Source organism: Scyliorhinus canicula, chromosome 15 (assembly GCF_902713615.1).
Source record: "Scyliorhinus canicula chromosome 15, sScyCan1.1, whole genome shotgun sequence".
Taxonomy (NCBI): Eukaryota; Metazoa; Chordata; class Chondrichthyes; order Carcharhiniformes; family Scyliorhinidae; genus Scyliorhinus; species Scyliorhinus canicula.
The window spans coordinates 28,701,635-28,729,337 of NC_052160.1; the positions used below are offsets into that span (position 1 = coordinate 28,701,635).

General features: G+C 47.1%; 2 protein-coding genes across 6 annotated transcripts in view; one reads left to right on the forward strand and one right to left on the reverse strand.

Annotated features, from left to right (window-relative positions):
* LOC119978844 (glucagon-like peptide 1 receptor) overlaps nt 1-24,235 on the forward strand; it is a 46,999-nt gene extending 22,764 nt beyond the window's left edge. For 4 of the 5 annotated variants that reach the window (XM_038820734.1, XM_038820735.1, XM_038820732.1 and 1 more), the window contains 6 exons: nt 1,162-1,222; nt 2,676-2,745; nt 14,453-14,541; nt 19,709-19,847; nt 20,686-20,727; nt 22,982-24,235. In XM_038820734.1, coding sequence (XP_038676662.1) covers nt 1,162-1,222; nt 2,676-2,745; nt 14,453-14,541; nt 19,709-19,847; nt 20,686-20,727; nt 22,982-23,242 — 662 coding nt within the window. In that variant the 3' untranslated portion in view covers nt 23,243-24,235. The remainder of the gene's footprint in view (nt 1-1,161; nt 1,223-2,675; nt 2,746-14,452; nt 14,542-19,708; nt 19,848-20,685; nt 20,728-22,981) is intronic. The other variant, XM_038820733.1, reaches the window with a different exon arrangement.
* Nucleotides 24,039-27,703, reverse strand: part of ift140 (intraflagellar transport 140 homolog (Chlamydomonas)) — a 174,426-nt gene continuing 170,761 nt past the window's right edge. The window contains exons 28-30 of the mRNA XM_038820731.1: nt 27,527-27,693; nt 25,733-25,874; nt 24,039-25,223 (exon numbers count right to left, since the gene is read on the reverse strand). Coding sequence (XP_038676659.1) covers nt 25,008-25,223; nt 25,733-25,874; nt 27,527-27,693 — 525 coding nt within the window. The 3' untranslated portion in view covers nt 24,039-25,007. The remainder of the gene's footprint in view (nt 25,224-25,732; nt 25,875-27,526; nt 27,694-27,703) is intronic.

A 27,703-nucleotide genomic window follows, 5' to 3' on the forward strand; every position in this document is an offset into this window, starting at 1 on the left:
AGGGGACTATAACGAAAAACAAAACTTTAAAGGAAACTAATCTAATTAAATAAAAATTTTACTTTGGGGCGAATAATGCACCCCAGCCCCAACGGTACCAATTGGTCATGGAAAACCTCAAGCATACCAGTGTTCACCGCATGGCCCCTGCACCTGGGCATGAACATAGCCGCAGAAGAGGGGCAAACAGTTGGGCTGGACAACTCTCTCAGCCGCCCGCTGCCTGGACCTATCAATTGCCACCTTGGCCAGGCTTACAAGGAGGTCCTCTACCCTTCCCGTTCCGTCTGCACCAGGTGGACAAAGATAAGGAAGGCAGGGTTAAAATGCAACCAGAAATTGCAGAGCTGCCCCTTCAAGTTGCTAAAAAGAGGCTGCAAACTTTGGCAATCTACATACATGTGGAACATGGACTCCCGTTGGCCACAAAAAAGGCAGGGTGTCTGGGAACCACTTTAATCTATGGCTGCATGGCACTGCTTCATGCAATACCCTCCATGCCAGGTCCCGATGGAAAAATGGAGGACTCCCACGTAGAGAGCCCTCTGTTGGTGATCTCTCCCACTGTCAGGTGGTAGAACAAATGCCAAGGTGCATCCTGATGGTGGAGAAAGGCCAGAAGGCAGAGGGTGTAGCAGCAAGCCACACCGGAAACTGCTACAGGCCAAACGCAAAGGCATGGAGGGAATTTCCACGCGATGGCTCACATTGTGGGGTTGCAGCTCCCGAAAGAGGTGTCAGGGCACAGGACCAATGCGGAATTCCGTCTGAACTGTTTAGATGGGAGTCCAACACACACTTGAGCCACCTTGACACCTATCGAATCAAAGCACCACAGTTTTCAGGCCGTGGATGGCTTTGGCCACCAGCTGGGCATCAATAGTGTGTGATGCACAAGTTGAGTGTCTCTACTCTCTTAAAATGCCAAAATAAACTAATTAGCAAATGAGTTAATTGACAGCCATTTAAAGAGACAAAATGTCAGTTTATATGTGCATAAGTAATTATCCAATGATTGCTCCCCATCTGTACATACTTAACTTTAATTTGTACAATCAACAGAGATAAGCCTGTGCTTTAAAATGAACTGCAGACTTTGAGGAAGACTAATGAATGCTTAATGTGATGCAGGATTGTCTGATATGTTTTGTCAATTTTTAGGCGCCCCCCTGATGTTTGTGTTACCATGGATCATTGTCAAGTTCTTGCAGGAGAATTCTGGGTAAGGCAAAAAACTGATCTTGCTTTGCTTTTCTAAGTTGTTTTTCCTATCATGTTTGTTTCTTTGATTCTCTCAAAGAGCTTCCTGAATTAATCAAGTTTGAGAATAGACAGAGAATGATCGCAGGCTATTTTGTAACAGAATTGATTGATTGATTTATCGTCACATGTACCGAAGTACAGTGAAAAGCATTTTTCTGCGGCCAAAGGAACGTGCACAGTGCACAAAAAGAATAATCGACAAAGTACATCGACAAATAGTGATTGGTTACACTGTGGAACAAGGGCCAAACAAAGCAAATACATGTGCAGCATAGGGCGTTGTGAATAGTGTACTTACAGGGAACAGATCAGTCCAAAGGGGAATCGTTGATGTGTCTTGTAGCTGTGGGGAAGAAGCTGTTCCTATGTCTGGATGTGTGGGTCTTCAACCTTCTATATCTTCTGCCTGATGGAAGGATCTGGAAGAAGGCAATGCCTAGGGGGGGGGGTCTCTGATAATGCTGTCTGCCTTCCTGAGGCAGCGGGTGGTGTATACAGAATCAATGTGGGGGTGGAAAGCTTGTGTGATGTATTGGGCTGAGTTCACCACACTCTGCAGTTTCTTGCAATCTTGGACCGAGCAGATGCCATGCCAAGCTGTGATGCAGTCGGGTAGGATGCTTTCTATGGCACATCTGAAGCAGTTTGTGAGAGTTGATGCAGACGTGATGCAGAAGCATCATAACTGAGTGTAATGCTGACATCAACTGACAGATACTTCCCAGGAGGAGTCACTGGTCAGCAGAAAATCCACCACTCCCTATTATCCATCCTTCCCAGCCCCAGCCTATGAGACAGACGAGCAGACGTAGGCCACTCGGCTCATCGAGTCTGCTCTGCCATTCAATGAGATCGTGGCTGATCTGATGAAATGAAAAATGAAAATCGCTTATTGTCACGAGTAGGCTTCAACTAAGTTACTGTGAAAAGCCCTAGTCGCCACATTCCGGCGCCTGTCCGGGGAGGCTGGTACGGGAATCGAACCGTGCTGCTGGCCTGCTTTAAAAGCCAGCAATTTAGCCCAGTGAGCTAAACCAGCCCCTGATGTGATAATCCTCAACTCCACTTTCCTGCCTTATCTCCATAACCCTTGATTCCCTTACTGATAGAAGTTCCTCATTGCTGGAACCAGTCTCATTCAGAACCCATCCTCATGCCTCCACATTCTTCCCGATGTGTGGCACCCAGACCTGGAGCAGTCCTCCACTTAGGCTGAGCCACTGTTTGGCACAGATTTATCCATGATTCACTGGCCCTATTCATAAATTCCAGGATTCTGTAAGTTTTGTTTTAGCTGCGTTCTCAAACTGCCTTTAATGGTTCGTGCACATCTATGTCCAGGTCCTCCTGCTTTTGTACCCCCTTTTCCGAAATGATTTCAAATTTGGTTTCTGGTTTTGATTTTCTGACAGGTGCTGGAGGCAGAACACTAACATGTCTTTCTGGTGGATAGTGCGATCTCCGCTGTTACTCGTCATCACTGTGAGTGAGACTCTGTTTCTGGTCAAAGCGCGTCCTTCCACATTCAGGCAGCAAGATTAAATGCTCTCACTGTGTGTGATATGCAGGCCACTACAACAACAACTGTAACATGGCGCCTTTATTGCAATTAAACCTCCCAAGGTGCGTCACGGGAGTATAATCAAACAAAATTTGACAAAAGCTTGGACAGAGTGATAGGATTTAAATAGTATCTTGAAGGAGGAAAGCAAGGTAGAGAGCTGAAGAGGTTTGGGGAAGGGATTTCAGAGCTTAGGGTCTTGGCAGCTGAAGCCAGAGCCACCAATGGGGAAGTGATTTAAAATCCGGGACGCTCAAAAGGCCCAGAATTCAAGGAGAGCCGATCTATCTCAGAGGCCTGTGGGGTGTGGTAAACCACTGTTAATGTATTATATGTATTGTGGTAAACCACTGCCTGATGGCTCTGCCTCCCCTTGGGCTCGGTATAAAGGTGGCTGACCTCCGACCCTGCCCCAGTTCGGGATCAGTGGCCAGGAGGCTTTCTGTTTAGCTTATTAAAGCCTCAGTTTCGTTCACTACTCGTCTTGTGTTAATTGATGGGCATCATGGGGCAGGTGAGGATTATGGAGACTGGGAAGTCAACATCATTGGAGGATTCAAAAACCAAGGCTGAGGATTTTCAGATTGAGGCATTACAGAACGGTGAGCAAGCACAGGGGTGATGGATGTACTTGGCACGAGTAAGGACATGAACAGCGTTTTTAATTATTTCAAATATGTGGAGGGTAGAATGCGGCAGGTCTGCCAGGAGCGTTTTGAAATAGTCAGGTCTAAGGGTAACAAAGGGGCAGATGAGCTGAGGTAGGTGTGGAGTCAGGCGATGTTACAGAGGTACAAATAGATAGTCTTAGTAATGGAGTCAATAAGAGGTGGAGAACATGTCCTGGGGTCAAATGTGGCATCAAGTGGACAGTAAAAGGTTAACATCACAAGCATAATGATGCTGAAATAATAATGATGTCAGATCACATGAGTGATAAGTAAGAGAGATAAGGAGAAGCTCCAACCTTGTGTGGAAATCCAAATATATGGGGTGGGATTCTCTGATCCGGTGCCGAATTGGAGAATCGGCGGGGGGGGGGGGGGGGGGGGGGGCGCGAATCCCGCGACGCCGCTCCACGCCACCCCGTTGATTCTCCGGTCACTGGAGAATCAGCGCCAATGGCCGCTCAACGTGGCCCCGCCGGCGATTCTCCCCCCGCGATGGGCCGAGTACCCGCCGCGTTTGGCCGAGTCCCGCCGGCGTCGTTCTCGTGTGGTCCTACCTGGCAGTACCTTGGCGTTCTGGCTGCAGGGGGTCGGCCTCGTGGTGTGGACGGGGGATCCGACACCGGGGGGGGGGGGGGGGGGGGGGGTGGGTGTCTCCACGGTGGCCTGGCCCGCAATCGGGGCCTACCGATCGGTGAGCGGCTATTCGGTGGGGGCCTATGTTCCACCGCGCTGTGCTCCTGTAAGTCTCCGCCATGTTGTATCAAGGCCGGTGCGGAGACGGCAACCCACGCGCACGCGCGAACTCACGACGGCCGTGGCATGCGTGTGCGAACTCGCGCCGGCCGTGCATGTGCCCGTATCTGCAGCTGAAGTTGTGTGAAGCGCTCCAGTGAGGTGCTGGCCCCCTGTGCGGCGCAGGATCGCTGTTCCGAGGGACCAGGTGACGCCGTCGTAAAACGCTCCCGAATCGGGACAGTGGGGGATATATTGAACAATAAACACCCTTGTGCACAACCAGTAGGACGTCTGTGTCACTTTCTTCCGCAATGCAGCACTGCGTGCAGATGATGGGTGTGAGCGAGCACTCAGCTGGTAGGGAGGCTCAGATTATGGCATAGATTGAAGAGCACAAGCGCCCAGCTCTCTGCAGGTTATCATCACCCTCCTGCCCTAGATAGTGACCCACGCACAGTGCTGACACAGTCGCAGCACCCTGCAGTGATGTGACACGTACTCCGGGAGGGTGGGAAATGGGATGGTGGGAGGGTAAGAATGCAACGATGGACCAGGCCACTTCCTATGTGAAGTGGACGGGTATAAGGGCCTTCTTGCCGTGGTTATCACTGGGGGTCCGATTGAGAGGATCAAGTGATACCATTCAGGCCAGAAAAGAGTGTGGGCTAAAGCTTCAGACTGTTAAAACGGGGAAAAGCTTGCTGCCTGCCATTTTGAAATGTCTTTGGTGTAGCAGGGACGAACCACAACAAGTGTGAAGAATGTCCAGCAGAGGGGGCAGGGTGCCCAAACGGTAAACAAAAGGCCATTTCAGAACTGTGTTTTCAAAATATAAATTTAAAGTGCCCAATACTTTTTATTCCAATTAAGGGGCAATTTAGTGTGGCCAAACCACCGACCCTGCACATCTTTGGGTTGTGGGGGTGAGACCCATGCAACATGGGGAGAATGTGCAAACGCCACACAGACAGTGACGGGGAGCCGGGATCGAACACGGGTCCTCAGCACCATGAGGCAGCAGTGCTAACCACTGTGCCACCCTGCCGCCCTACATTTCAAAATCAATTATCGTACAAACACTGACAGCCTGTAAAAAGAGAGAGAACATTTTAGAACAGAGCCACATATAAGTGGAAGAAACTATAAAAAAAACTAACCTTGTGTGGGGAAGGTAAATGATACTGAAAACAAGTATTGGAATATTAAACCCAAAGTGGATGAATGAGAAACAGGAGCAAGGGTTTCTCTTTCATCAGATGAAGTCAAATAGCTCAAACATTGCAACCCTCGTCTATCAAATTATAACGGTCCTGGTGGGGTAACTTTAAATGTCAAAGGCAAACACATGGCAAAGCTGAAATATAAAGACCAAGAAATCCTTGAACCTCTCTTTGTCATTCAAAATCAAGAGTGCTTTCTGCATCGCAGAAAGGCATGCCTAAAACTAAATTAATGTATAAAATGGATGAAGATGCTGACGAGGACCCAGTTTACTAACTACATTTATAATGCAATTCGGCCATTAATGTTTCAATAGTGTCCTTTGGCATTGTATCCAGTCCAGAAATGTTCTAAAGAGTCAATCAGCGGAATTTTCCGTTCCTTTTTAAAAAATAAATTTAGCGTACCCAATTCTTTTCTTTTCCAATTAAAGGGCAATTTAGCGTGGCCAATCCACCCACCCTGCACATCTTTGGGTTGTGGGGGCGAAACCCAGAATGTGCAAACTCCACACAGACAATGACCCAGGGCTGGGATCGAACCTGAGACCTCGGTGCCGTAAGGCAGCAGTGCTAACCATTGAGCCACCGTGCTGCCCCAGGAAATCTCTGTTCCTGAGAGTAAGTGTTGACGCCAGCGCAGGATTCGTGGAGTTCCACGACAGCAAAACTGCCGACGCACCTGGATTGATTCAGCTACTGTTAAGGGGCTGGCACCAGAGCCATGTGAAAAACAATCGATTCCAATGAGAAACGGTGCCAGATTCACGGGTCTGAGTTTGACACTCAGGAGGTTGACAAGCTCCAGCCACGTTAACACACTTCATTCCCCACACACACCATCCCAGTTAACAAGATGGCAGCAAGGAGCGTGGCCCCAAGATTCACCATCGCCAAGCTGGAGGCCCTTCTGGATGCGTTGGGAGTAGAGGCGGTTGACCCTGTACCTCAGCCGGGAAGGGGGCTGTCAGCTGCCACCATCAGCACCGTGGGCAAAACCATCCGGACCAGCCAGCAGTCCCAGAGAAAACTGCACGATCTCCTCAGGGTGGCCAGGGTGAGTAGGCAACACTGTGCCCCTGGTACTTACTTGCGTCCTGCACACCCATAACCTGATCTCCCCGCCGTCCATGGTGGAGGCATTGGGAGCGAGGCTTGTGGCTGTGGAACACTATGTCCAAGCCCTGGGGCACACTATGCAGGCACTGGCCGAGACCCAGGACATATGCGAGAGCCACCGGAAATTGCAGCGGCGCCTCTGAGCGTGGTCCACCACAGCGGGCCATGGCTGAGACGGTGGCGGCATTGCCCAGGCGCTGGCCGACGTGGTGCAGAGACAGAGGGCGGCCCAGTCCCCAGAGGGAGATGGTGCAATCACTGGCTGATGTGATACAGACACAGAAGGTGATGGCATAGTCAATGGATGATATGGCGCAGTCACAGACAGCAAGAGGGTGGCCCGGGGGGGGGGGGGGGGGGGGGGGGCAGTGAGATGCCGTGTCCGTGCCCCTGGCCAGATGGTCACATATCAGCTGCATGTTCATTGACTGGTACCCCTTTCGGTTTGCATAGTCATCTGCAGGTGCTCATAGAGGACATGCATCCCATCGAACACCCCCTGGACCCGGGACATGGCGGTGAACCCCGCTGCCCGGGCATCCTGCTGGGCTCGGTCTACATTACAATTGATGTACTGAGCCGCCAGGGCATCCAGGGCCTCCATTACAGCGCAGATGCACCTGTGCACATGAAAAAAAGAAAAAAAAAAAGAAAATCGCTTATTGTCACGACAAGGCTTCAATGAAGTTACTGTGAAAAGCCCCTAGTCGCCACATTCCGGCGCCTGTTCTGGGAAGCTGGTACGGGAATTGAACCGTGCTGCTGGCCTGCCTTAGTCTGCTATAAAAGCCAGCGATTTAGCCCAGTGTGCTAAACCAGCCCCATTGGTCTGTAAGATCCCCGAAAGGTCCCCACTTGGCGCCTGGAAGGACCCCGTCACATAAAAGTTCAGGGCACCTGTCACCTTGACGGCTACTGGGAGTGGTGTCCTCCCTCATGCTGACAGGTATGTCATGATCTGACAGAGATATCACATTGTCTCTCTGCTTAGCCGGAATCTTCGACGGGAGCTCCTCGAATAATAAGCGCTGTAGGTACACATGAGGCCTCATGCAACACCTCCTTTGCATCTCCTCGGCTTGTTGGGCGGCCAGCTCTCCATCCTGGGTGGCTGCCTCTTGTTCCTCTGGGGCACACTCCACTGCTGCAGCTTCCTTCTCCTTGAGCAGCAGCAGCTAGTACAGCCGCAGGGCATCCCAGGGCTGCGGCGACTAGCAAGAAGGCGATCATTGCTAGTTGAATTCCAATATCCATTCTCTGCAGGGGGTGAAAGGCTGACATGTTAGCATGGTGCGTACCGCTGTGCCCAACCAGGTTCACCAGGCTACATGGTGGCCCCGGTTGGCACTGTGGGCTCTGCGCCCTCATCTCCGCACCCCTGCCCGGCATGGTGGGGACCTCTGGCCCTGGCGCAATTCACTGATGCCAGGGGTACAATCGGCTGGCATTGCCCTTGCCAGGGGTACACTCCGCACCCCAGCCTGGCGCCCCTATAGAGTCTTGAGTGGGCTGGCTGATGCTCCGCTGGCAGGTGGCAGAGGGTGACATGTGGGAGTGGGGCCACCCATACAACCAGTGTCACTCTGCAGAACCAGGGGCCAAGGTCAGTGGGGTGCGCAGCAAGGTGACTGCCTTGCAGGTTGCAGCAATGGCGGTCAGTGCCTGGACACCGCCCCAGTCCCGAGGGGGGTCACCCCTACCACACGCTCCTGTCAGCCACCCCCTGGCCCTGAATACCCCCCCCCCCCCACCCCGTGTCCGGCCGGCAGCCCGCAGTTGTGCCTCGCTGTGTCCTACCTCCCCTCTCTCCCTTATCAGCCACAACGCCGGTTTCACGATTTTTAAAAGCACAAGTGAACCGTGTCGTCGGGAATGTGGCCCATCAGAGGTGGAGGCCTCAGAGAATACCGGGTCAGGCCCGCTGATGATATGCAAACGGTGTTTATTTACGTGTGTCCGTACTGCATTGACACCGTTGCCGAGGTGATGGAGAATTGCGTTTGGTGCAACCCGCCGCAATTTCAGCATTGGGACTGATTCTCCACCCAACAGCCAACAAAGAATTTAGGGCAGCACGGTAGCATGGTGGTTAGCACAATTGCTTCACAGCTCCAGGGTCCCAGGTTCGATTCCCGGCTTGGGTCACTGCCTGTGCGGAGTTTGCACATTCTCCCCGTGTCTGTGTGGGTTTCCTCCGGGTGCTCCGGTTTCCTCCCGCAGTCCAAAGATGTGCAGGTTAGGTGGATTGGCCATGCTAAATTTCCCTTAGTGTCTAAAATTGCCCTTAGTGTTGGGTGGGGTTACTGGGTTATGGGGATAGGGTGGAGGTGTTGACTATGGGTAGGGTTCTCTTTCCAAGAGCCGGTGCAGACTCAATGGGCCGAATGGCCTCCTTCTGCACTGTAAATTTCATGAATGAAATCCCACCCAATGTCTATCACTCCTCACTCTAGAATGCATGGCAGGAGTAAAAACCACATGCACGACATACTTATCCATGGCTCCATGAGAGAAGAGTATGATCGCAGAGTCAAAACAACCCTGAGGGTTTTACAGAATTCATGCCAAACATTGAATGAAAAATGTGAGTTAGGGTAGCCACCTGAGATGGCCACTAACGAACACAAAATGGAAGACTGCAAAGAATGCAGGGAAAACGGACATGTTAAAGAGCAAACAGCTTGCAGAGCAATTAAGTATTGGGACAACTGCAGAAACCGGTTTCTGACTGCTGCAGAGACCAGGCAGCGCTGTGAATGAGAAGTTGTTAGCATACTAATGAGGTGATACCGGGCAAGTCCCAGATACAATGGACACAAATTAAGTATCAATCGATACATTCAATAGGAGGCCAGACCCAGTGGCGCCAGAGAAGCCCAGGACAATAAGTCCTAAGAACCGTCCCAGCAACCAAGGAACGGCCCTATGATTGGGGGGTTCAAAACATATCGATTGGGAAGAGGCCCAATCGATCCCAAGCAGGTAAGGGAGTCTGCCCAAAGGGGTGCGGACCCCCTGGTACCTGTAAAAGACAGGTCCCACACATGGTTCAGTCTCCTGTCTCCGGCCTCCGGCTCCAGCCTCCAGACCCCTGTCTTCTACACCAGCCGTTGAGCAGCAGCCACCAAAACGTAAGTGACTAAACAACGACTGCTACCTGAAACCGGCATTACTGACACCCTTGCCAACTTATAGCGATTCAAAGCCTGCAGACCAGAACAGAAAAAAGGCCTTGTTCCCTGACCTCGCAGTTCCTTCTTAGCTAAGTATTAGTTGTTTAGTGGTAGAAGTAAGTTTAATCTTTAGCGTGTGCATGAGTGTTATTATAATTGTGTTATAATAAACTCTAATTGTTTTGGACTTACTAATTGGTGTACAGCTTTATTGCTTTGAACTTGACCTTGAAACCTGTAGCGGTGTCTTTACGGCACCTGGCGACTCCAGAGCTTAGAACGTGAAACAGAGCCAAGTGAGTGTTAAGCACACTCACCCAGACCGACCAACAGTTAGCCAAACCTATGATCAAGTTTCTAGGTCACGTAGTCCTAGCCATTGAAAAATCACAGTTGATTCACAAAAAACAAAAGTAATCAAAGAATTTCCACAACCCAGGAACATAACTGAGCTTCAAAGGTTCCTTGGGACGATCGACCAAGTAGACATATTGCTACCAAATTTAGCAAATGTCAGCGATACCTTGAGACAACTGTTGAAGCAGGGTCAACAGTGATGCTGAAATGGGAATCAGTAAATCCCTCCTGAAACTTTGGGAAATTATGACCCAGAATTGTCGATCGTAGTAATAGCAGATGCATCGTCTACATGCCCGGGTGCAGTTTTATTTCAATTGCAGAGAGATGGCAAGTGCAGACCTGTCTGTTATGCTTGTAAGTCACTAACAGAAACAGAACAATAATATGCTACAATTGAAAAAGAATCATTGACAGCAATGTGGGCATGTGTAAGATTTAAGATTTATGTTGTGGGATTGTGTGTCAAAATTGAAACCCACCATAACCCTTCTGAACGTGAAAGAAAGTGCAAAGATGTCACCTAGAATCCAGCACTTCAGATTAAGATTGAGATATGACTCCATCACAGAGTATGTTCAAGGTAAATATCAAACAATGGCAGACACACTGTCATGAATACCATCAGAAGGAACTAAACAAGAGAATTTACACTTCATTGAGGAGGTTGAAGTATATACACTCTTAACATAGAATCTTTAGCGTGCAGAAGAGGCCATTTGGCCCTTCGAGTCTGCACCAACCCTCTTAAAGAGCTCTTCACCGTGGCCCCACCTTAGTGCAGGGCAGTGGGCCATCTCCATAACCATACAACCCCACCTAACCTATACATCCCTGGAAACTAAGGGCAATTTATCATGACCAATCAACCTAACGTGCACATCTTTGGACTGTGGGAGGAAAATGGAGCACCCGAAGGAAACCCACGCAAACACAGGGAGACTATACAAACTCCACACAGACAGTCACCCAAGGCCAGAATTGAATCCGGATCCCTGGTGCTGTGAGGCAGCAGTGCTAACCATTGTGCCACCATGCCACTCATTAATCACTCCGCACTTACCAGAACTATTGCAAAAATCTTGCAGGAAATATAACAAGTGCAGCAATGAGAGCGAATGGTGCACCTCCAAAAAACATGCAGCTGTGGGACCGGCGAATCCAGCCCATTATCTGGAAGAACGGCCAGGCTATTTCCCCACTAATTCAATGCAATGGTAATACTTTGAACAGTGTAAGCACCTCATGTTCATTAATGACCAACTAATAGGGCAGCACGGTGGTGCAGTGGGTAGTACTGCAGCCTCACGGCGCTGAGGTCCCAGGTTCGATCCTGGCTCTGGGTCACTGTCTGTGAGGAGTTTGCACATTCTTCCCGTGTCTGCGTAGGTTTCGTCCCCACAACCCAAAGATGTGCAGGGTAGGTGGATTGGCCACACTAAATTGCCCCTTAATTGGAAAAATGAATTGGGTACTCTAAATTTATTTTTAAAATATTAATGACTAACTAGTCTTCAACAAGAGAGAACACTTTGGTTTGAAATTCTTCAAAGATCTCATCAAGGTAATCTAGGAACAACAAAATGTGGTACAATAGCACAACAATCGGCCTGGTGGTCAAACATTATGCCCTATATAGAAGAAATTATTTCTAACTGTTTTATTTATGCCGTTAACAGCCAAGAACAAAAAGAACCACAATTAACTTCTATCTTTCCATCAAGGCCATGGGAGTTCCTGGGAATGGAGTTATTTGAATTTAGAGGGAATATCTTCCTTCTTGTCACTGATTACTACTCGCGATGGATTGAAGTAAATAGATGCATAGCACCACAGCACAAGCAGTCATTCAATCCCTCAAGAGAATTTGTGCAACACATGGCATCCCGGACATTGTAGTGTCCGATAATGGGCTGCAGTTTGCTCATGAACTTTTCCATTATTTCGCTAACAAATATGGGCTCACTCATGTAACCAGTTTACCTTGCTGACCTAAAGTGAATGGAGAAGCTGAAAGTGGGATACAAACTGTTAAAGATTTATTAAAGAAAAACAAAGACCTTAATCTCACGGTAGCATGGTGGTTAGCATCAATGCTTCACAGCTCCAGGGTCCCAGGTTCGATTCCCGGCTGGGTCACTGTCTGTGTGGAGTCTGCACGTCCTCCCCGTGTGTGCGTGGGTTTCCTCCGGGTGCTCCGGTTTCCTCCCACAGTCCAAAGATGTGCAGGTTAGGTGGATTGGCCATGCTAAATTGCCCGTAGTGTAAGGTTAATGGGGGGATTGTTGGGTTACGGGTATACGGGTTACGTGGGTTTAAGTAGGGTGATCATTGCTCGGCGCAACATCGAGGGCCGAAGGGCCTGTTCTGTGCTGTACTGTTCTATGTTCTATGTTCTAATCTAGCTCCTCTGAGTTATCGAGCCTCACTACCACAAAATTGTTTCTTGCCATCAGAGTTACTAATGGGTAGGAGCATGTAAAAAGAATGGAATCATTATTATAGGTGACTTCAATCTCCATGTTGATTGGGTTAATCAAGTTGGAAAGGGTGGCTACGATAATGAATTCATAGAGTTCATTAGGGATAGTTTCCTAGAGTAATATGTCATGGAGCCAGCAAGGGAACAGGTCATCTTGGATCTGGTAATGTGTAATGAGGCAGGTTTAATACATGATGTCAAGAATAGAGAGCTTGATGGGAAGAAAGATTAAGGAAGGACAGAGGGTAGTGATCTTAGAGGAGAGAGAGCACAATGAATTGAGATGGAGGTTGAAATCATTGAGGATAAGAATTCTTTGGTACAGAGGCTGAAGGAGAAAAACAGTGAAGATATCTTGGTGAGAACATTCTGATCATATCTGGGTGGGCAATAGAGAACGAGAATGTTAAATAAGAGATAAGAGGGATATAACTAGCTGAAATGCTTGAAGGGGGAAAAAGTGCCAGAGGAGTGGGGGGTTAGTGAAAGGTGGGAGCTTGCGTAAGCGCAAACCCCCCCCCCCCCACCCCTGTGATCATTGACCAGGCTAGTGGTGCAAGTGACAAGGTGTCATCACCCCTCAGCTAGGTTCCTGTTACATGGATATAATCATCCACAATAACTTCACAATTGATCATATATTTTGGAGCAAGATGCACAGAGGGACATTGAGAGCTGATCTGCTAAAACGTCCACAGGATTAGCAGTGGGAATGGTGAATTGGGGTGAAGATTGGGCAGATTAGTCCCCAGCAGACGCACTGGAAGGTTGACTAGAGAGTGGGATGGGTCAGTTGGGGTCGAGCTAAAAGTGACCCAGTGCCAAGAACCTTGATGAGCCCATTGAAGAGTGCCAAATGAGACAGAGAGGAACATAGAACATACAGTGCAGAAGGAGGCCATTCGGTCCATCAAGTCTGCACCGACCCACTTAAGCCCTCACTTCCACCCGACCCCCGTAACCCAATAACCCCATCTAACCCTTTTAGGAAAGTGTAGACTTATTTCAGAAGGAGTCACATCTGGGTGACAGCGAGAGAGCAAGAAGGTCGAGGAAAACTGAAGGTTTGGGCAGAGGTTTTGGAGGGCAGGGTGTCTGAAAGAGGAAAAATGAAAAGGCAAGACTGCAGGATTTCAGAGGGGTAAAGAGAAAAGGAGTAAAAGCACGACAGAAAAAGTACAAATAAAAGTGATAGGCGCGTGTAAGCCCAAGCAGCCAAACAGTGCACATGAATGCACACAGGGAATATACAAGTTACATAGCAATCATTAAGCTGCATATATCCCTGGATTTAGAGGGAAACCAGAATTAAAGTCGGAGATCCATGCTGGAATTAAAGTTGATGCAGATAGGGTGGAATTTGCACGGAGCATTGATGAACTGTTGTCCAACTGTTCGTAGACTGGTGAAGCTCTTTCAGTTTAGTCTTGGAGGATGCACTGAGGGAGGCATTTCCATGCAAATGAAGATTCAGGAGGTGCACAGAATTTGTTACATGTGCTCTCTCCATGTTATACACAGGTTACACACTCTCCCATTTTATGCATGGATTACATACTGTCTATGTTAAATACAGGCCAGACTCTACAGATTGCAGTGCCTACATGCTGTGTATTTCTTTTAGAACAGGTTTTTATACCACTCCTGATCATCACCAGCTGAATTTTTGCCCCACACTCCCTGATAAATGTCAGTCGGGTATTGAAGATATCACCTCTAAGTCTGATCATGTTCTTGCCCATACCCGTAGATTATTAACATAAATTTGATAAGAACATGTTGTTGTGAAGACATTGTATTAGCATCTTATTCAGCCAAAGGGAGCTATGAAAGGGTCTCACTAATACAATCATTTATCTGACTGGTTTCAGATTAATTTTGCGATATTCATTCGAATAATGATTCTGCTTATCTCAAAGATGCGATCTCATCAGGTGCACAACACAGATTTCAGAAATCGGTAAGATTTTCCTTGTTTCTTTGTTGTGAGAGTGGAGATCGATACGTGAGAGGATCCATCCATGTTCCATGATGGAGAGAGGAAAGAATTTCTCTGGCTGCGGTGTATAGGGACACTCTTGGTTAATTTGTGAACATTTCTTCTACTTCGAGCACTAGTTTGATGCTCAGGGGGTTGAAGGCGATGATTGGTTTTATGACCATTGGGCAGGCTGGATGTAGGGACAAGTAGGATTGACAGGCACTTTAACCATGGGTGTTGTGAGTTACAGCATTATGCCAGGAAGAAATGCTTATCACCATCATTGCTGTCACACTGTTACTCAAATTTTTACAATTTCCATATAACCACTGCTCAGAGGAAACTTGTCATTTACGATGCCACATAGACATAAACCCAATGCCATACCCAGAATGGTCCCACCTGCTGAAAATCATTTGCACCGAGTGGTACTTCATTGGTAAAGCCTTGGGTGCCTACATTCTTGATGTGTTCTACCATCTAAGCTCAGCTTGGTGATGGACTCTAGTGCCAGGGAATGGGATAATTCTTTGATGTGAGCACACAGTACCAGCATCAGTCAATCCCGAGGTCAGCAGCAGCAGGCTTAGATGTGGCGAGGAGCTCCCAGAGAGGAAGGAAAGACTTGGAGGAGGAGGAGGGATTCCTACCCCAGTGGACTGGAAGAGACTTGGAAGCAAGGATAATGCTAAACATTCACTATTTGTTCCAAAGCCAGTAGATATTATTTTTCACATGTATAAAATTGGGCAGAAGCCTGACTCAGATATATTTCACCCATTGAATGAACCAATTCATAGCAGTAATCAGAAGTTTTGCTTGTCTCCCCCTTGGGGTGGGGCAGGTTCCAGCTCAGCTGGAACTGCAGGAGGGGGGTGGGGGGTGGGGGGCTGTTGAGAGAGTGAAAATTTTTGCCCGTCTCAAAAAGTTTTGGGTGGTGTTTTTACAAGAGAAGTACATGTGGGCACAAAACCAGGTTAGGCTCCAGAAGGCCTGTGTGAGCCAGGTGTTCCACTCAGGGTTTGATTGTAGGGCCTGGGTGCTAGCGATTCTCATTAATAAGAGGGTTTGGTTTCATGTGGCGTGGGGTGACGGCAGATCCAGGGGAGGTGATATGTGATAGTGGTAGGGGTGTTGGAGGGTAAACAAGTGGTGTATGCCCCACATTGGAACGATGTGTCGTACATGAAATGGTTGGTGGCGACGGTGCTGTACCTGGACACTCGCCAAATGACCATGGGGGTGATATAAACTGTGTGCTGGACCTGAAGGCAGATCGATCTAGGCTGAGATCACTGCCTATGGTTGGGACGGTGAGAGTATTGTCTGTGTTGATGGAGGAGGTGGGAGCGGCGGACCAGTGGAGGTTCACACACCCGGGAGAGAGGGAGATTTTGTTTTTCTCCACGGTGCACAAGGTGGACTCATGGATTGATTACTTTATTATGAGTCGGACTCTTCTGGCTGAGGTGAGAGGCTGAATATTCAGCAGTGGTGATCTCTGATCATGTCCCGCATTGGGTGGACTTGGCACTGGAGGTGGGTCAGGAGAATCGTAGGGGGTGGCGTTTGGATGTAGGGTTGTTTTTGGACTTGGGGGTCTGTGTGAGGATTTCGAGGGCCATACAGGAGTACACTGCAAACAATGATTTAAAAAATAAATAAATGTCGAGTACCCAATCCTTTTTTTCCCCAATTAAGGGTAAATTTAGCATGGCCAATCTACCTACTCTGCACGTCTTTGGGTTGAGGGGGTGAGACCCACGCAGACACAGGGAGAAAGTGCAAATTCCACACGGACAGTGACCCGGGACGAGGATTGAACCTAGGTCCTCGGCGGCGAGGCAGCAGTGCTAACCACTGCACCACCGTGCCATCTAACACTGCAAACAATGATAACAGGGAGGTTTCACCCTCGATTCTGTGAGAGGCATTGAAGGGGAAAGATCATAGCGGTTAAGGCACATGCAGACGTGGAGGCTAGTGTGGAGCGACAGAAATTGGTGAGTGAGATTTTAAGTGTGAATGGTAGGTATGCGAGTGATCCGACACCAGAACTACTGGCGTGCAGGAAAGAACTGCAAATGCAGTTCAACTTGATGTCCACGGATAATTGAGGCATGCAAAAGGGACAGTACATATGAATATCGGGAGAAGGCTCTTGGCTCATCAATTGAGGAGGACAGAGAGGTTATCCAGGTCAGGGACTGGGAGGATAGAGTGGTCTCCATCCCAGAGGTGAATGGGGTGTTCTATGAGAGGTTATATCGGTCAGAGCCGCCAGGGGATGGATGAGGGATGGTGGAGGTTTTGAGGGATCTGGAGTTTTCCAAGGTGGGGTGAGCTGCAGGAAGAATTGGAGGCCCCGTTATGTTTTGAGGAGATCCAGGGAGCGTTGAAACAGATGCAGTCAGGGAAGGCATCAAGCCCGGGTGGGTTCCCGGTGACGTTTTAAAGAAGTTGGGTTCTCTGTGGTTGGGCATGTTCAGAGACTCCTTTAACAGGACACACTCCCGGGGACATTGGGGCAGGCGTCTATCTCGCTATCCTTGAAGAAGGACAAAGACCCCACGGAGTGTGGGTCATACCATCCGATTTCCCTGTTGAATGTAGATGTCAAATTGCTGGCCAGGATGTTGGCTTTAAGGCTACAGTCATGCCTCTCGGAGGTGATAGGGGAAGATCAGACGGGGTTCGGGTACCGGTGGAGGTTGTTGGAGAATGTGCTTAATGTATTGCTTACTCATGTGGCTGGTCCAGCGCTGGAGGTCACTGTATCTCTGGATGCAGAGAAGGTGTTTGACCGGGTGGAGTGGAGGTACCTCTTTACAGTATTGGAAAACTTTGGGTTGGGTCTGGGGTTTGTGTCCTGGGTGTGGCTGCTAATGCAGCTTCATTTGCTATTATCTGTACTAACAATATGACCTCTGGGGCCTTTTGGTTGCATTGGGATACGAGGCAGGGGTGTCTGATGTCTCCCTTGTTGTTTGTGACGGCAATTGAGTCGTTGGCCATGGCGTTGTGGGCCTTGAAGGAATGGAATGCGAACATTAGAGGCAGGGGAGAGCACATGGTATTGTTATATGCTGACAATTTGTTATATATACATTTATACATTATTTATACATTCAGGATCCGGGGGTATTGGTCAGGAGTATTATGGGGATTCTGTGACGATTTGGGGCTTTCTCTGGCTACAAGCTGAATACAGGGAAGAATGAATACTTTGTGATAGGGACATGGTTTCAATTGGCAGGGACTAGCTTCTGGTATTTTGGGATGCAGGGGTTGGGGAATTGTGTTCAGCTTTGGAAGCTGAATTATACGAGTTTGGTGGGGGAAGGTCAAGGTGGACCGGCAGAAGTCGGATAGTCTCCCATTATCGCTGGCGGGCCAAGTCCAGTCGGTGAAGGTAAAGTCTTGCCAAGATTGTGCAAAATAGGGGGGGTTATAGGGCAGCATGGTGATACAGTGGTTAGCACTGCTGCCTCACGGCGGTGAAGTCCCAGGTTCGATCTCGGCTCTGGGTCACTGTCCATGTGGAGTTTGCACATTCCCCCCCCGTGTTTACGTGTGTGTTGCCCCCACAACCCAAAAGATGTGCAGGGTAGATGGATTGGCCACACTAAATTGCCCTTAATTGGAAAAAATGAATAGGGTGCTCTAAATTAAAAAATGAATAGGGAGGTTATCGGGTGAAGGCCGGGGTGTGGGCCTAGGTCGGATGCTCTGTCAGAGGGTCGGTGTAAACTCGATGGGCCGAATGGCCTCCTTCTGCACTGTAGAAATGATATGATATGATTCCTATTTCTATTCCAGTGCCTCTTGGTGTTTCTGCCCAAGTCATTTTTTTCAAGAGGTGGACCGACTTATCCATGCGTTTATTTGGCTGGGCAAGGTCCCGAGGATTTGGGGAGGGGGGGGGGGGGGGGGGGGTGTGCTTCAGATCAGAGGAGAGACAGGCAGGGAGTCTTGCGTTGCCAAATTTGTTATTTTATTATTGGAATTGGGTGGCTGACGTGGAGAAGGTGCTGGGGCAGTGCGGGGTTCCGGGGGCGTTTTGGGTCCAGATGGAGTCAGAATCAGGTGAAATATTCAACAAATCCAGTGTGGTGGCCACATTAAAAATCTGGAGGCACCTCCGCCAACATTTCAAGTTGGGGGCAGCTTCACGCAGGCTCCCATTTGTGCCAATCACCTTCTCAAGGCAGCAAAGTGGGTTGCCACATTTGGGGTATGGAGGGGGAGAGGGTTGGGGATCTATTTTTGATGGGGCAGTTTGCTAGTTTGGAGGAGTTAAAGGAGAAATATGGGTTGGTGGACCTGGACAGGTTTAGGTACCTCCAGGTATGGAACTGGGTTAAGAAGTTTTTCCAGCTTTCCTTGTGGTACAGCTATTTACCTTGTTGGAGCGGAGCTTTCCTGCTCAGGATCGGAGGAGGGTAGTACATCCGGGCTGTACCAGCGAATAGTGGGTGAGGAGTTAGAGTTCGATGGAAAGGGTGGAGGCGAAATGGGTGGAGGACTGGGGCCTATACTGGAAGACGGGGTGTGGCGTGCGGTGCTGAGGCGGGTGAACGCGACTTTTTGCACAAGACGGGCGGATGTCCTGGCCTTCGCTTAGTTGGTGGCACGGAGGCGGATTCTGTTGGGCTGGAGTTTGGCAACATCGCCAAGTGCTTCTGCATGGCTGGGGGACTTGGAGCTTTTGCACTTCAAGAAGGTCAAATACACCATGAAGGGGTCGATTGAGGGGTTCTTTGGAAAATGGTGACCGTTTATAATGCACGTTGAAGAATTGGTCATTGTTAGCTGTGGGGGAGGGTTTATTCATGTTTTTTGGGGGCACTTCTGTTGGTTTGGGGGGGGGGGGGTTGGGGTTGGTATTTTGTAAAGTGTTTGATTGCTCACGGGCTGTATTCTCTGACGGTGGGATGCTCCGTTTTGCCGGCACCCCATTGACCAGCCGGCGTAACGGAGCATCCCGCCGGCGGGGTGAAATAGAAATGTGGTGCGGCGGGGTGGAGAATCCAGCCCCACAGCTTTTGTAACTGCAGTATAAAAGGTTAAAAATGAAATTTTAATAATGAGCCGTTTCATCTCGTCTTACTTTGTCTGTTATAATTCAGTATCATTTGTATTTCAGGTTAACAAAATCAACGCTAATTCTAATTCCTTTGTTGGGAGTTCATGAGATTCTTTTTGCTTTTGTCCCGGATGAGATTGCTAAAGGAATAGTGCGATATATAAAGCTATTTGTTGAACTCTTCTTTGGCTCCATACAGGTAATGTAATTAATTGCATGGTCTAATTCTAAACATGGATTCTGAATATTTGCTGAAAAAGGTTAAGACTGCAAAAGCTAGTGTTGTTCTCCTTACAGCCAAGAAGGTTATTCAATCGAGATGTTCAAAATTATGAATGAGTTTTGATGGAGTAAGCAAGGAGAAATTATTTCCATTGGGAGGAAATTTGGAAACCAGAGGACACAGATTTAAGACTATTGGCAAAAGAAATACTGTTTTCATACAGCAAATTGTTATGATCTGGAATACAGTCAGAAAGAGCAGTGGAATAAATTGCAATAATAATTTTCAAAAAGGAGCTGGATAAAGACTTGGAAGGGAAAAATTGTACAGAGCTATGGGAAAAGAGCAGGATGTGGGACTAATTTGTTAACTCTTTCAAAGAGACGGTACAGGTGCGATCGGCCAAATGGCCTGATTCTGTGCCGTATTGTTCTGTAGTCCAGGAATTCAAGTGCATTCATTCCCTTTGCCTGAATGATGAGACCTAAAGCTCCTCAGATTTGAGGCCACTGATCTGTCAATGGAACTGTTGTGCTGCTTGAGTGGTGCCAGATCAGAGCCACTGCTTGTGCCACAGTGGCCCTTGGGTAAATGGAGTCGAGGCCTGGGGATTAGGGATCTGGAATCGCAGGGCTGCAATTTGAGGGACTGAGAGATTCAATATTTACCCAAATCCTGATTACATTGCCAGATTGTGGTGCAAGAGTTGGTATCACGTGGGTTTAGCTGAATTGATAAATCCCTGAGGTGTAGCGGATGGATAGTCCATTGTCGGGTTGTGGTTTTTTCTTTACTCTTTCCTTTTATTTTTCAGGGCTTGTTGGTGGCAGTCCTGTATTGTTTTATTAATGGCGAGGTAAGGTGACAAGCTACCCATTACCTAATCCAGTTATAATTGAGGTTCCTCTCCCTCAGTCACTCTACTCAAGTGCTTCTGCTCTACCTCCTGCTCCCACAAGCTCAGTTCTCAAACATGGGTGGTCACAACTTCCATAAGGGATCTCTGCTTGACTGAATGGTCATGTGCTCTTGCCTCTGCACACTACTTAGCAGGGTCAAATGATTTCCCCCATACAAAGATTGGGGACTTGAGCCGGGGCCTGGAAACTAGCCTCTCTCTTGGTGCTGTCTAGAATTTTTAAATGACAAGCTCAAAAATGTCAGTTCCTGACCCCACTTCTGTTAATCACAGGAGCGCTTAAGAGAGGGAGAACAGACACAACCCCACTTCTGTTAATCACAGGAGCGCTTAAGAGAGGGAGAACAGACACATTGACCCAGAACCAGAAATTGACACACAGACTTAACACAGGCACCAGGAAAGACACACACACTGACAGACACACAAAAGTACAGAATGACACTGAGACGCCGACAACTGGATAAGGAATACACACTGATACAGAGATAATTAGGGCCTTATACAAATATGGACTAAGATATACACAACCACCAGTTGATATAGAGAGAGACTTGGATGTGCATGCGTGTCTGCAAGCGTATGGAATTTGTGTGTATATTTACATGTTCCAGGTTTCTATTCATAGTTTTCTTGTTGCTAACACATCCTCAATTTCCTTTTGGCTATCTCTAACCGCCTTCTAATTTCGGCATTGCATCTACCACCTTCTATTATAATTTTTCCTAAAATAGACAAACTTACTTATTTGTTCCAGTGTGATACCATACACTTCAATCTTCACTCTAGTTTCTTCTAATGTGTTCCTTCTGACTACTATTGTTTTTGACCTTTTTGACATTCATACTCAATCCAAATTCTAAACTTCTAGATTTTACTTGATCGGTGATATTTTGTAGGGCCTCTTTTGATTCTGGAAGTAGCACCGTGTTGCCAGCATACTGCAAGTTTGTTATGTTCTTGCCATCAATTTTTACCTCTGGAAATCCATCTCTAATTCCCTGAAAATTTGATGTGTACGGATTGAATCATTTTAGTGACCGTATACAGTCGTGTTGTACTTCTGTCTTCACATGAAATATGCCTGATTGTCCATTTTCATGCAAGATGCTTGCTACTTCGTCCTACTATAGATTCTGGACAAATCTGACATCTTTACTTACTTTTGGTAATGAACATGATCAAATGCTTTCTCACAGTCTATGAAGCATATATCTATGTTCTTGTTTACACCACAGAATCTATTTGATTTCCCTATTCATCTCCTCGACTACTTCAAGTGTGCCGTCTTCTTCTCGGTTGCTTAAAAAAGGTGTGTCACCATTAGATAATTTTCTTGACCATATTGCATCAGATTCTCCTCTTTAGTTTCTTGATCCAAGGTCATGTTGACTGACATGTGTTCCTGATGTTTCTTCGCTGACTGACTTTACCACTTAAGTCTCCCATTACAATTTCAGTTGATTTGATTGTAACACTTGAGGATGTCACCATAAAATGTCTCTACTTACTGCAAACTGTAATCTTGTGTCAGGGCATAAACTCGTATGACAACATGATCAAAAGGCTTTCTTTCAACCTTAATCATGATCACTTTTGAGGTTGGCCAGTAATCTTGAACTGATGTTTTGTTAACTTGGATTCCTACTCCATTTCTATGCTTCTCATCTACTGAGAAGTAAAGCACATAATTCTTCCTTTCCATCTGACCAGATTCTAACTATCGTACTTCTGCAAGTCGTGGTGCGTCAATATAGTGTCTATCCATTACATGTCATCAATTATCAAACTTCCCTGCCCAATATGAAGTCCTTATGTTTCATGTTCCTATTCTGAAGAATCTACCTCTTGCAATGAGTATAATGGGCTTAGAAGCTGACCTCCCATTGTGGGTTTAGATCAACTTCATCATAAATTTCTTGGTTACTTCTTTGGGCAAGGACGTTAACCTTCCCTGTCACTATTTAAAATCAATTGCATGGGACCCAACCGCTTCTGTATTTCCCATTCATCGGCTATTACCTTCCATGATGAATGATGGGGCTTATACTATGTGAAGTCCCAGACTCTTCACAGATGACTGGTCACATTGTGCTGACTGAACACCATGACTGTGCCTTTCCAAAAAATCTCTCTCATACCCTAAAGGATAGTCTGTGTTTAAAAAGTCTGATATTCTACTCACACACAGGTCCAGAATGAACTGAGGAAGAAGTTGCAGCAGTGGAGGATGAAGAAAAATTTCAGAAAGTCCCATCGCCACTACTGCAGTGACCAGAGGGAGAAGTCAGACAGTACTGGTCAGTACATTGAGATGGGAACCAGAGATGACCTGGAGTCTCCCAATACAGATGAAGGTCTCCTCAACACTCTCAGCTCCAACCAGGGACTAAATTCAGAGATCAGTGAACTCCCACGACAGGCATCCGAGATCCTGCTCAATGCTGTTTAGAGGAGCACAGCAATAAAGTAGGTGTGGATGGAGCATCAGAACCATACACCATCTATGGTACCAATAGCTTAAAGGCAAAAAGCAAGTACTTTAGAACCAGACATCCTTCTATGGGACTAAGAGAGTGACTGAGTTGGTGAGAATGAGATAAATGCATTAGAGGTACATAAATGCGGAAAACTCAAACTATGAGGTTATTCCAATCTCATTTTGATGTTTGTGTTACATCTTTGTCTTGTGATGAGTATTGTGTCATGCTGTGAACCACACCTTAGCATTGTTAATATACTCAAGTCTTTAGTATGGTCAAGGTCTAAAGATTGAGGCTACTGCTGTTCATCACAGAAAGAAATCTCACTCTCTGCGACCAAGCTTCTCAAAGTTGGGCTCCCGGTCTGGAGGGGGAAGCTTTGGGAACTAGAGGAAGATGCAGTCTCAGAGCCATGAATGCACCAGCAGCACATTACTGCACCACAGTGTATTCAATACTTGAATCAAGACTTTGCAGGGATGCAAGAATGGTCTAGTGTTCAGCAGAATGAATTACTGCCAATGCCATCGAGCCTAGACAACCAACCTACAGCACAGAGAGATGCAGGTTACCCAACATGACGATGAATTGATAAGTGCTAGAATGGATGAGGCCTCTTTGAAGTGCTAATGTGCTTTGTTTCATCCAAGCACATATCAAACCCACTGTTCAGTAAAACACCAACATTACCTGTGGATGTTAAACACACATGGTGCTTCCTATTAGAATTATTTATCTTTATGAATGAAAAGTCAAAAGATTTTCCACACCAAAGGAAAGTTTTTATTGATTTTAATCCTGTCGCAAAATTCAGGATGTGATAAAAAGGGAATTACAAATCTTAAGAGTAATTGAATAAATACTAATAAAAATATATATAAAAGTGTCAATAAATGATCTGCTTCAAATTGTTTTACCACAAATTGTGCATTAAGGATAATAAATTTGAATGTTAAAAAGTTGAGGACCAATGAGAACTATAAATTTCTGGTCTATATAACTGATTCCAGTAAGCTGCAAATGTTATTTTCACAAGCTGACGAAGCCCAGGGTAATCCCCAGGTAAGGAGTGTTCTCAGTTTTCCCCATAGTCTGATCACTAGTTGAAGCCAGTAGTCTTATTAAACTCAGTCCTGGGGATTGGCTGTTAAGTGTAACGCTGTCAGTTACTTATTTTGATTGTTTCCCCCTGTTTGAAGGCAGCTCAATAATAGAAGTGGAAAGGCTGGTATGGTACAGTGCAGTAATGTTGCTGCCTTTGGACTCTTCTCTGCCAATTTACGCTTAAACCCCTTTCCATGTCTGACAGGAACTTTGCAGACAACAAGCTAATTAAATTCTATTTGTACTAACACAATGACTGAGTGATAGAGTATTTGCAGCAAGTTATTTACAGCATTTCCTCCATCACCAGCATTTAGGCAATGTGTGTGTTGGTGTCTGTGTTATCATTTCTTGTGTGGTCAGGATCTACCAGGCAGAAATGAAGCAACAATGACCCAAGAGATTAATGTTCACTGGGGAGTGGTTATGGAACTCAATGGAAGTGTAGTTGCCTGTCAGTGTAGTGACCCAGTCTTGTCTTTGGGTTTCATATAAATGTGGACTGGAGGTGTTCCTGAGCCAAAATTCTGAATCCTAGACCAATGGAACAGATTGTCTCTTGGTAAAATCTTAGTATAAAAATGAAGTTGAGTTGAACGTCTTTGAGGGTCAATTTGTAGAGTTTGGAGATCAGTCCTCCGGTCCATTATAAGAATCCTCAGCTACATCTTCTTCCACTTCATCTCCATCCTCCGCACTGTTGTGTCGAACCTTTTCGACTACTACATTGGTCTTTAGTGGAACACCCACGGCCTTGTAAATGGCATCAGTAATTTGCTGGTTGACGTAGTAGGTTACATTGACAGAGGGCAATTTCTTGGTCATCTCTTCCATGTACTTATAGGCCTGCAACATTGTCATGTTAGCATTAAGGTGTCATTAAAGGTACATAATATGCCAGAACATTACAGCTGCAAATATCATCCTGGCAGAGACAGTTCTGTCAAGACCGTCCCACAGTCTCCTGAAATTCTCCCTCAGAATCACTAATCTTCCCACCTCCATTCCTCAAGAACAGTTCCTATTGATGGTGGCTAGTGTGGAATATTTAGATTTTACTTTTAGAAACAGAGCATTACTAATTAACACAGGGGCAAATACAATTAAATTCGATTCAATAGTTGCCGTAGCATAGTCTTGATTCTCTTTCACTAAATCCTTCTCTTTCACGAAATCCTTCAGAGTTCTTTAAAATTATTTTTCACCTACACATTTTTCTCTCTTCTCTGAACTCACCCATGGGCTCTTTGTCAAGTTGCTTTATGTAAAGTGTCTCAAGACAGTTTGCTGTCTTTAAGGCACTCTAAAAATTCCAGGTTTATGCATTTGAGCCTCAGAACTGTTGGAATACTCACCACCTCAAAACTCCCCTGTTGTGCATGATGTTCTATCAAGAGTGCATAGACATCGCCGGTTCGAACAGTCTGGTCGAGTTCTGGCTCCCCCAGTAGATTTTCACACTGGTTTAAGGCTTCCTTTGGATCCTCTTCATAAAGCCTAGGGAATCACAGGGTTAAGCTCCTCTTACAACTTATGGGTGTCACTTAGTTAACCCTCTCATACCACCTAGGTGAGTCACAGGGTTAACACCCTCATACAGGCTTAACTCCTTATACAGCCTAGGGAGTTACAAGTTTAACCCTCTCATATTGCCTAGAGGGGTCACAGGTACAAATGGTAATTTAAAAAAGAGGCCAACTGTGCATGGCCTGGGTGGAAGATTTCCGCTTGCTGCAAAGCCAAAAGGGAATTGAGGTCTTGAGGCTAACCCCTTTATCAGGGCCCTTCATTCATTGTACCTGTGCTATTACAAGATTAGGGGCAGAGAATTGGGGGGGGGGGGACCACGCGACGCCGCTCTGACGCCGGTTATCCCAGTGGGGGCCTATGTTCCTCCGCGCCGGGCCCCTGTAGGTCTCCGCCATGTTGCATCGGGGTAGGAGTGGAGATGGGAACCCGCGCGCATGTGCAAATCTGCGCCGGCTGTGGCGCGCATGCGCGAACCCGCTCCGCCCATATCAGCAACTGGAGCAGCGGGAGGCTCTCCAGTGCCGTGCTGGCCCCCTGTGCGGCGCAGGATCGCTGATCCTAGGGGCCAGATGACGCCATCATACAACGCTCCGGCGTTTACGACGACGTGAACACTTAGCCCCAGGATCGGAGAATCCCACCCTAGATTTATTTGAATAATACTCTTGGACAGAGAGGTCCACTTTTAATTGTATCCAACTGTGATGACTGGAATCCATTCAGTGAAATATTATCTGTGATGAGGAAAAGTTTGTTCTAATAGAAAATTTATAAAGGACTAAGGCTGTTACCATTAAATGTTTTTTTTTAAAAAAGTATTTTTATTCACATTTTTAACATCTAAAACACATAACAATACAAAGTAAAACCAACACAAACCTCCCCCACACTCTAACCAACCTCCCCACCTCAACTCCTCCCTAGTAGTTGACGGTAAGCAGCTCCTTGAAATGGAGTATAAACAAATCCCAAATCTTTTAGAACCCCTCACTTGCTCCCCTCAGAGCAAATTTGGTTTCCAGGGGATCCGAGTTTACTCCATACCTGTGGGCAGCACAGTAGCACAGTGGTTAGCACTGTTGCTTCACACCTCCAGGATCCCAGGTTTGATTCCTGCTTGGGTCACTTTTTGTGTGGAGGTTGCACGTTCCCCCCGTGTCTGCGTGGGTTTCTCTGGGTGCTCCGGTTTTCTCCCACAACTCCATAAAGACGTGCTATTACGTAATTTGGACATTCTGAATTCTCCCTCCTTGTACCGGAACAGGCGCCGGAATGTGGTGACTCGGGGCTTTTCACAGTTACTTCATTGCAGTGTTAACGTAAGTCTACTTGTGACAATTAAGATTTTTAATAATCCAACCCTGGCGCCTTACCCGTCTGCATCTTCCCTATCGCCACCCGCAATTCTTCCATCCCCACTGGCTCCTCCAACCCTGCCCTCTCCTACTTCAGGACACTCCAACCGCCCTCAAAACCCCCTCATGTCTGACTCATCCTCTGGAGACACTGACTTATACAAATTCTTATACAATTCCACAAATGCCTTGTTCACCTGCTCCGGTTCCACCACCAGCTCCCCTGTCTGTTACCAAGAAATGTGATGACATACATGCCCTCACCTTCGGATCTGCACAAATTTCTTCACCATTGTCAGCTTGTTCTGCAGCTGTCCCAGCCGTTCCTCCAATTCACTTTGACTCCTCATCTTCGCTTTGGACAAACATTTGTATGCCTCAGTCAGAGCTCCTAATGCTTTCTCATAGTTCTGGTATTCATCAATCTCAACCTGACACACA